This window comes from Triplophysa dalaica, chromosome 5 (genome assembly GCF_015846415.1).
Source record: "Triplophysa dalaica isolate WHDGS20190420 chromosome 5, ASM1584641v1, whole genome shotgun sequence".
Lineage (NCBI taxonomy): Eukaryota > Metazoa > Chordata > Actinopteri > Cypriniformes > Nemacheilidae > Triplophysa > Triplophysa dalaica.
The window spans coordinates 20144415-20154786 of NC_079546.1; the positions used below are offsets into that span (position 1 = coordinate 20144415).

General features: G+C 39.1%; 1 protein-coding gene across 1 annotated transcript; it reads right to left on the reverse strand.

Moving 5' to 3' along the window:
• Positions 1-1400: 1400 nt before the first annotated feature.
• Positions 1401-9649, reverse strand: kiaa0930. Its single transcript, XM_056749346.1, has 10 exons — positions 9361-9649; positions 7378-7526; positions 6611-6715; positions 4911-4988; positions 4711-4812; positions 4208-4348; positions 3583-3771; positions 3243-3402; positions 2188-2343; positions 1401-2045 (listed from the first exon to the last, which is right to left on the reverse strand). The coding sequence occupies exons 1-10, from the start codon at positions 9632-9634 to the stop codon at positions 2005-2007; spliced, it is 1395 nt and encodes a 464-aa protein (XP_056605324.1). The 5' UTR covers positions 9635-9649; the 3' UTR covers positions 1401-2004.
• Positions 9650-10372: the final 723 nt, after the last annotated feature.

Here is a 10372-nt window from a genome sequence, read left to right on the forward strand (position 1 = left end):
AGGATATTATATTCAAAGTCAGTTGAAGTAAACGTTATAGAACAAAGAAGGGAGGATTGTATTGAAGTTTGAAATTGAGTTTTGGTCACATATTTAATTAATCGAAGGATTTTGTACTATTCCTCCCTCAAAGCACTGACACAACATTAATGCATACAAGATTCCCTAATCCATCGAAGTATTAAAAACTTCACTGATATATTATTTAGGTGAAGTGTAACTTGATTTTAGAAAAATCGCAGTTTTCGAAGATAAGAGACGAAACAATACATTGACAGGTGACGTCAGTGTCTTACTGTAGCTGTTTGATAGAAGGCTTCTGCAGTGGACGAAGAAGATAAATGCCTTGCATTTTTCACATTCTTATCTGTGATGCTGAAGAACATCTAGAAACACTCCAATACAAAGAAACAAATTTTATAAGCCTACAGTAAAAGAATGGAAAATGAAGTGTAAGGGAAAGCAAATATTAGCTCTCAAATATGATTTAAGCAGTAACCATTTTATTTTATATTTGTAATATTTCTATTTCATGTACAGTATATTTATATTAGTAGGTTTAATTTTTCACGCATTTTTAAAAAGAACTTGCCATTGTAACACGCCCTGTGAATTTGATGCATCACTTATATGTAAATTTGCTCGCAGCTGATTGGTTCGGTGTGAAATCTCTAATCTAGATCATTGCTCTGGAGCAGCTTGGTTTGTGTCAGGTAAGTTTATGAATATAATATAACATTTGGCTCATATGAAAACTCATACAAATGTCATTCATTGGACCGATGCGCTCATACGGGGTTGACGTAAATGACATTTTGACTGCAACTTGTATGATGGGATTGATTGATTAGCGAGAAACGTATTCTCTCCATTCATTTATAAAAACAAATAAACGTTTAGTGCATCACACAATAATTTCACTTCAAAGACAGCTTTTCCTTGGGAATGTGTATTTTCATAAAGTTGTACAGAAAAAGTGTGGATATATATTAACAACATAAATATGACAACGTGCACATTTACTTTGCTGAATTACCATCGATACAAAAGCACATGTAAAGCAGAGCGTTCTTACAAATTGTTCCACCGAAGCCTTTGACCTACAGCATAAAGAAAAATGGAATATTCAAAACTTAAGAGTTTCAAAACGCAGTTGACTGGCAAATATTAAAGCTGTCGGATCAATCGTTACATTCAGCTGACAAACACGTACAAAATAAATGAATACTGACAATTTGGGTTGGTTATACATGTTCAACTCCAAAAGCCCTTTAGTGCAAAAGATTTCTTAAAACCAAAGCTCATTGCGTCAGACGAATCTAAACAGTGTTCGTCCCTATACAAGCACTCGCAGAGAAAATGAAAGAGCTGTTGTGTGTGACCGTAGTGTCGTTGATGTGCTCTTGTGTGGTCCTCAACTGATCCACTGCGTCCTAACACTGAATACACATCTGCTCCTCTTCCACGTCGTGTTCACTAGTATCTGGCTATGACAAACACCCTCAAACACATGGAATAACAGACAGGAGAACGTTAGCCGGGCAATTGCGACGTGCCCCGCACTTTAAAAAAGTCGCCACGCGGACGACGTTCGTTATACATTGGCTGGTTAGCGACGTATTAAGGCCTATGAGCTGCGAGGAACGTCCCTTTGGAAAATATACAACACACAAAATCAGCAACATCGTGAAACCTACAAGAGTCTACGGAGGGGCGGGGTCGGTACATTTCATTGAGTATCTAAGCAGCAGTGTATTTACAAGAACGACATTCGTTTGTTCAGTTTCTCGTGAACGTTTCCCTTTTCGCCTCGGCGTCAGGTGTCTTTCGGCTCCGGAGGACGTTTCGGCAGATGCCACGAGCAGAAGAGGCACTTTGTTCTTTAGCGTGGTCTTTCCCTCTTCTCGTACGCCTTTTGTGGAGTTTTTGGTTGTTCGATGGCTGGTCCTCAGGGCCTGATGTGAGGAGGCACTTGGTAACGTGGTGTTCACAGCTCTGGAGATGCTATGTCATCAGAATGGGCTTTTGTCTCACCTCCAGAATATCTGAAAACAAATGTCGCGTTACTTCAAAATATTTTGGGGAAATCAGCCACTTACACACATGAAATCTGTCAAAAATTCACGTTAATATACAATGTTACGTTGCGGGTTAATAAGCATTCACCTTCACCCGTATTTGCTCTACCTGTGGTGATGCGGTGGAGGGGAAGAGTGACGTAAGTGAGATAAGAATACAGCAGAAAATACTCCTCCTTTCGGTTCAACTTGAGCCAGGAGCCCACCAGAGATCGGCCCGTGCCCGACAGAGATCGAGAGCGCAGGTTTGTGGCGTTACACAGGTCTAAAGAGAAAGAAATAGAGCATTTTATTGAACAAACGATTAAGAAGGATCCCATAAAAAAGCCCGGTAATGACTCGCCATCAAATCATGACTTTTTACTAACCCAAACCTACTGGGGTCGTTTTCAAACCACTGTAACCTCACAGTTATTGTACATTGCATTAAATTGCACCAATAATAATTTTAACATGGCAATGAAATATGTTTGTATTTAATCGCATTTTTTGCTGAAAACTCATCACCGTAACACATCCAGCTATGCCTGATGCGTTGTAATGTAAACAAAGTAAAATAAACAAAATTGGGGAAATAATTGGATGTTCTAATAGATGTTCTCAAATAACAAAACAAATATGAATATTCATGTACAATAAGAATGAGGAAATGATGCAAAAGTGCAGATGACTGATGCTTTCACCCTCCGTCACATTATTAAAGGACTGCATACACATCTTTACAATAAGCTTGATTTTGTGTTAAGAAACACATGTGCCAGTCCCTTCCAAACGTCTTTTTTATGTTCCTCGAAATACTGTCTACTGTCATACCGTGTATAAAAACAATATTGGTTATCATTACCATAACAGTTAAGTCGTTTTCCACATTTCCACAAAGAAAAGTTACATTTATCATTTTCTATAGAAATATACTTTATTCATGTGTCATAACGTATGATGAATAAGAACTGGCTTGTGGATCATGGCTTCTAACATAATACGGTATTGACATTTTAGTGTTACGGTAATGATATTGTTTTGTAAAATTTTTCAAAAACATGTTAAATGGTCAGAAAAGGTTTGGAAATGAATGCTTTCAAACATGTCGAACGTTGACTTTAATGCCTAAAAAAGAATGTCATGACAATATATATATATATATATAGATATTAAGAACGTTACCTTCATCGTCTTCCTCCCTGAAGAACTCCTCGCTGTCGTTCGCCGAGTGCGATTTCTTCATCTCAGCATTCCGGTTTCTAGGAACTTTGCGACGCAGCGACGGCGAGAAGAATGAGGGTCTGTTTCTCTCCGGGGTCGGAGGGGTGCTGAATGACGTCACCTGCAGGAAGCAAATGTGTTTAAATAAAACACAAATGATTCAGGTTTCATCAACAGCTTTGACTTTTGTCTTTATTAAACCCAAAACAAACTTTCGGAACTTTTTTTGTGACACTCAAATGCTTCTAAAGTATGTTTAAGCTGAAATACAGCTAGAGAAAATTGGCAGAGTCATGCTCACTCTCTCGTGGAGGGGGGAATCTTGATCTTCCTCTGTCCCGCAGGGCGACGTGTCTCCGGTGGGCACCCGACTGACTGCCATCTCAGCGTGACCTTTGCCCTGAGGACCCTTCATCCGCACAAACTCCATGTTGTTGTACTTATAGAAGCCGAACGACATGCGCTGAGCCATTTTAGCTGCTACGCTCGCCTGTTGAGAAAAAGCATGCACGTCACATGACAATCCTGCATCAAAACACATTAAAACTGATAACAAAAGGCTGAATGTGACACATTTTAAAATGTTCTAATAGCTACGTGAACTTCCTTAAAAATACGACGTCATTTATTAGAGCTTTATCTAAAATGTCCACTAACATTGTGTTTGATATTGTGTTATATTAAGTTTAATAACATTAACAGCATAATTAAACTTCACCATTATAAGGAAACAATAACGATGAATATCCTTGTTGAAAAACATACCTAACCTAGCATATAATGTTTTATTCAACAGGGATATCAGCATGCAATTTCCGAGTCAAATCTTTCTTTCATCATTCATTTTAGTTTGTTGAAAGAAATCAAGGACATTTGATACAGAACGAAGACTAAAATTTTGATCCCATCTTGTGTCATTACCATACCCGGTTGTCATAGACCTTCTTGAGAGCCTCGTAGCGGATGGAGCCCTGAAAGATCACGCCCTGAAATGTGTTGCTCTTATCACTGGCCACCAGCTCCACACAGACCATTTCACCTTCACCGACGGTCATGTCGTTGAACACCTTACAGAGACGCACAAGCATCTTCATTTTACTCTTCAAATATAGATGGGTGTGATTCATTGGCATTTATTTGATCTGAATCAAAGAATTAAACAAATCACAGTCATGATAATGATTCCTCACGTATCTGGTAGATTGTTTGAGGTGCATTGATGTAAATACACTTTAGGGGCGTAAATTAAATAAATGAGTCTGAGTAAACAGGGAAGAATGTGCTTGTGTAGAAAAACTTTGACCTGCCTAACCTGTCTGTGCACATCTCACAAACAGAAACATATCGCTGTGAAAGATATGATAACGCTGTCATTGCTCAATCATTGCTCCAGCATTACAGTGTGATGTCATGGTTCAGTCAGGGTTACCTCCTCAAAGTTGTCGATCATGAAGAAGATGTTTGGATAGCTCATTTTAGACTCTTCACCTTTGCTGTCCATGGGATGTTTGCTCGGGGAGGCGAACACTTGCTGTAAAATGAATTGACATGTAAATTACATTGAGAAAAGAGACGCTTTTTAATACAGCCAGCTGACAGAAGAGTGTAGACGCACAGACGTTATTCTACCTGAGACTTCTTCTTGTGGATGTGGATGTCTCCTGCGTCTGAGCGAGTGCAGACTGCACACGTGACCACATAGTCCAGCTGAGGGAGAGAAGAATTTTATCAGTTATACACAAATTACATCAAACCCATGCACAAACTACATTTATACTCTACACAAACTACATCCATACTATACGCAAACTTTCGATATTGTACACAAACTACGCCGATGCTGTACAAACTACACTGATGCTGTACACAAATTACAACGATGCTATACACATACTACCTTGATGCTGTAAACAAACTACAGTAATGCTGTACACAAACAACACTGAACTGTCACAAACTACACTGATGTTGTGCACAAATTACAACGATGCTATACACATACTACCTTGATGCTGTAAACAAACTACAGTAATGCCGTACAAAAACTACACTGAACTGTCACAAACTACACTGTTACCGTGCACAAACTACACTGTTACCGTGCGCAAACTACACTGTTACCGTGCGCAAACTACAATGTTATCGTGCGCAAACTACAATGTTAATGTGCGCAACCTACAATGTTGCAGTGCACAAACTACACTGTTACCGTGCATAAACTACAATGTTAAAAAAATTACACAGTAAATAGTAACAGTGTTCTTAGTAAATAGTAACAGTGTAATTGTTTTAACATTGTAGTTTATGCACGGTAACAGTGTAGTTTGTGCACGGTAACAGTGTACTTAGTAAATAGTAACAGTGTACTTAGTAAATAGTAACAGTGTACTTAGTAAATAGTAACAGTGTAATTGTTTTAACATTGTAGTTTATGCACGGTAACAGTGTAGTTTGTGCACGGTAACAGTGTACTTAGTAAATAGTAACAGTGTACTTAGTAAATAGTAACAGTGTACTTAGTAAATAGTAACAGTGTAATTGTTTTAACATTGTAGTTTATGCACGGTAACAGTGTAGTTTGTGCACGGTAACAGTGTACTTAGTAAATAGTAACAGTGTACTTAGTAAATAGTAACAGTGTACTTAGTAAGTAGTAACAAAGTACACTGTTACTATTTACTAAGTACACTGTTACCGTGCACAAACTACACTGTTACCGTGCTGAAACTACACTGTTACCGTGCTCAAACTACATTGTTACCGTGCTCAAACTACACTGTGACCGTGCACAAACTACACTATGACCGTGCACAAACTACACTTGTGACCGTGCACAAACTACACTGTGGCCGTGCACAAACTACACTGTTATTGTGCACAAACTACACTGTTACTGTACTCTGTTACCATGCACAAACTACAATGTTACTGTGCATAAATTACACTGTTACTATTTACTAAGTACACTGTTACCGTGCACAAACTACACTGTTACCGAGCAGAATCTACACTGTTACTGTGCACAAACTACACTGTTACCATGCGCAAACTACAATGTTACTCTGCATAAACTGCACTGTTACCGTGCACAAACTACACCGATACTCTACACAAACTACACCCATGCTATACGAAAACTACACTGTTACTGTCGACAAACTACAATGACACTGTAGAAAACTACACTGATACTGTGCACAGACTACATTGATATTGTCCACAAACTACAACAATGTTGGATTAGTATGGGGCGAGGAACTAGCTTAGAAGCGCTCTATCCAGATGATTTTTATGATGTGTTGTGGATGTCAGAGTGGAGGTGTGCTTACTTTCTGCAGGATCAGGTTTAAATAGACACTCTCTTCCCAGTCGATATCAGGATCTCCCAGACCAGGCAGCTTTTTAGAGTCTCTTCTGTACACCTCGACCTCCACCTTAACAAACGACAGAGAAGACAACATTTAGGATCACTTTTCGTGATAGGAGCAGTTTGTTTTTGTTTAACATCTCACATACACTGCTGATTGACATTCACTAATCTGCAACTAACGTCTGGACCAAGCTATGTGTTTGCATTCGTCTCAATCAATAAAATCACAAGTTGAGCAGATGGCTCTCCGAGTACCTGATAAGCAGTTTGCTCATGAGCAGCCAATCACTGAAGCTGGAAATGTCACGTTTCTATCTATGGTATTATTCAGCAGGGACAAACTGGACCAGAGCTGACCAGCCAAACCCTGACCTCTTGATGAGTGCTTCAGCAGAGCAATGGAGAGTGATGGAGGGTTGTCATAGTTACAGATATCGTGTGGTGATGTCAAAGGGTCATGCCCAACATGTACAGATGCCAAACTTTAGCAGATCATGAATCAATGTATATTTAAGATAGGTTGAAAATACACCTAGATGTTTATGACTTCAACTCACACTTTAATTTCTTTCAGTTTGTGATTGGTTGAACACTGTGAGGTTTATAAGACACAATTATGTAAAAACAAAGCTCCTGTCACTTTATTTGATAAAACAAACCCACAATATCACTTAATTATAATTTGGAACGTAAATTTGTGAAGAGAATTTTGGAAATTCATCGCACCTTCTTTCCTTCCGTGTTGTCGGTGCTGACGTACGAGAGTTTGCGTCGCACATAGAAGAGCATATCATCCTGACGCGGCGACCATTTCTCCATAAAATACACTGAGAACATCCACGTCCAGAAGACGATACGGTCATCCTTAAAACACCCTAAACAAACAAAACAAATGTCTTCACCTCTTTGTTTTAATCATAATAAACCGGTGTTCACAATTTTACGTAAGGGATAATCCACGGCTAGCTGTGGATTATCCCGCTTATACCATGGTCATTTGCCAAGATAAAGCTTTTTTTGATATTTACATTGTGATTTTAGATCAAACGGATGAAAATGACAGTTATTTGTCAGTTAGTTTCAAATGTAACCAAACTGAATGGAGCTACCCGTGCCTTACAGGGTTTTAATGCACACCTTCCGCCCAATCAGAATCGAGTATACAAACAGACCATGGTATAATTTAAAATATAACATCAAAGCTTAAATTGACAGTTTATCATACATTTTCACACTCTTATGTTTAAGTATGAAAGTGCGTTTATGTTGCAGTTTTGTGAAATGAAGCCACTCAAAAGAAGATTAAAAAACGATGACGTTTTGCCTCGATTTATTTGGACTGAAATGTTAAATATTGAAGCCGTTTATGTTAACAAAACATCTCACGGTTTAAATACACATGTACATCGTACAGCATTCAACGTATTCAACATGATGGAATAAGAATACTTCACATTCAGGCACAACTGCTGCACATGCAAGAATGCTTCTTGTTTTCACACTTGTGGCTTGCCGATGTGAAACATAAACTAGGAAGTATAACTGATGTTCGGTTTCGTTTAAAAACATATTCATTTTAAAACGTAACGCATCTCAATTAGCAAATACTGTAAACGTATGAATTATGTTCAGAGATTATAAGGAAGTGACAGACCACTATGAACAGAAAAGTGCTAGTTTCTGGTTTAACGCCTAAAACAGAACAGGAACGAGACATAAAAACTTGACATTTAACTTTTTAATGAAGCACACAGAAGCGCTCACGAGACCGACTCTCACATCCACAAACAAGAAGACAGCGCTGATGCTCACAGACAGCATCACTAACCGCGCAGAAAGGTCAAACAGATCTGAACGCAAACCATACTTAAGTATTCATCAAAGTGGACGCCATCGATTTCTTTCCCACATTCAATGCAGTGCTGTCTTACGGACCGTAAAGGGATGTTTCACCCCAAAATGAACTTCTTTCATTATATATCCTTATGTCATTAAAAACCTGACTTTCTCGAGAGAGAAGATAGTTTGAAGAATGTTTGTTACCCAACAACATTGTCCTAGACTTCCAATGTGTGAATACACAATATCCTCTCTTGTGTTCCACAGGAAGAAAGAGTCATAACCACACCAGGGCCAATAACTGATGACTAATATTGTGTTTTCAAAAAGCAGAACCGAGGAACTAAACACAAAGCCTGAAACATTTATAGGATGAACTATTTAAATGGGACAAAACACCAAGAAAGACATTATAAACAACAACTTTTACTTCATGTGTGGGTTTGTTTGAGTGATCAGAATGTAAATATAAACAAGACGATGTAGAATGAATGACAGTGAGTCACTATACATGTGTTAATGACGTCATTGTTACTTTTTCGCTTCTACGGGATTTAATTCTTGTTACTTGAATTACTGAACAACCGGTTGACAGTCTCCTTTAACGTCCTGACAGAGACACGTGTACATTGAGAGAGAGACGTACAGATAAATCAACACAAAGACAGAACAGAACATAAACAACGACCACGACCGAGAAGAACAGCACGCCATGACGTCACGGCCGCGAGACCACCATGACGTCATAAAAAAGACCTCAGCCGAAAACATAAGCGGCCGATCGCGGCCTCCCATCTTCCAGCGATCGTGACATTCCACGTCGTTGACGAAAGACGGACGCTCGGACAATGATCGTGTGCGTGCACTGACCCAGTCCGCTGAGGTCCTGTCGGACGTGCAGGCGGTTCCGCTCGTCCGCGATGGCCTTCAGCATGTGCTGCAGGGACTCGTCGGGCTCGCCGGCGTCCTCGTCGCTCCTGTCGGCGTGACACAAACCCGGTACGGCGGCCATAACAAACGCGCTGATCTCATGACACGAGCGAAGCGGAGTAACGACAACAACGGCGCTCTTCACTTCCGTCAGCTGGAGACGCGGCACGACGGGAACACCCGCCGGTGACGTCACGCCCCTTAAAGTGGACATGTCAGTCACGTGCTCAGTGCGCTCACTTGTGCTTCTAGATTTCAGAGCACTTATCAATTTGTATTATTATTTTAACACAAATGTTTCATTTTTGCCGTGCACATGACTTTAAATAAACGTCATGTTATTAAAAGGTCCCCTCACTTAACATGTTTAAAGCTTCACATAACTACTGAAAAAATAAACAAACGTTCTTAAGGACATATAAAATACTATCCCCATCTTTTTGATTGTTTTTATCAATTAAAAACGCATCGTTAAACATTTTGATAAATGTTTTGATAAAATATAGATTTTTTATTTTTGCATTTTAATATCAATATATTAAAAATATTTATCTTTTAAATCGATGTTTCATTGAGTTTGCAACCTTTTTTAGGCAACACCTATAACATACACAAATCTGAAACTGAAATGTGCTGCTTTGTTAAACAAACGATCCTAACTGTGCCTTTGTGTGTATAACAGTGACGTCACGGGAGGCTGTGGTCTTCAGTCAAACAGAGGACAATAGCGCCACCTTGAGAGAATGTTACTTCAGTTCATTCCAGTTTACAGAGTTCCAAGCCTCCTGTGTTTAAAGTGGATAGAGGGAATAAGCATTTACACTTCTCCACGCTAACATCTTTTTAGAATAAGACACAAACATACTACAAAAGCAAACGGTGTGGTTATAATCATTTTTTTAAAACTAATGTTAGCACGGTTTTGTTCTCAAAAACTATTCTTGAAGAAACT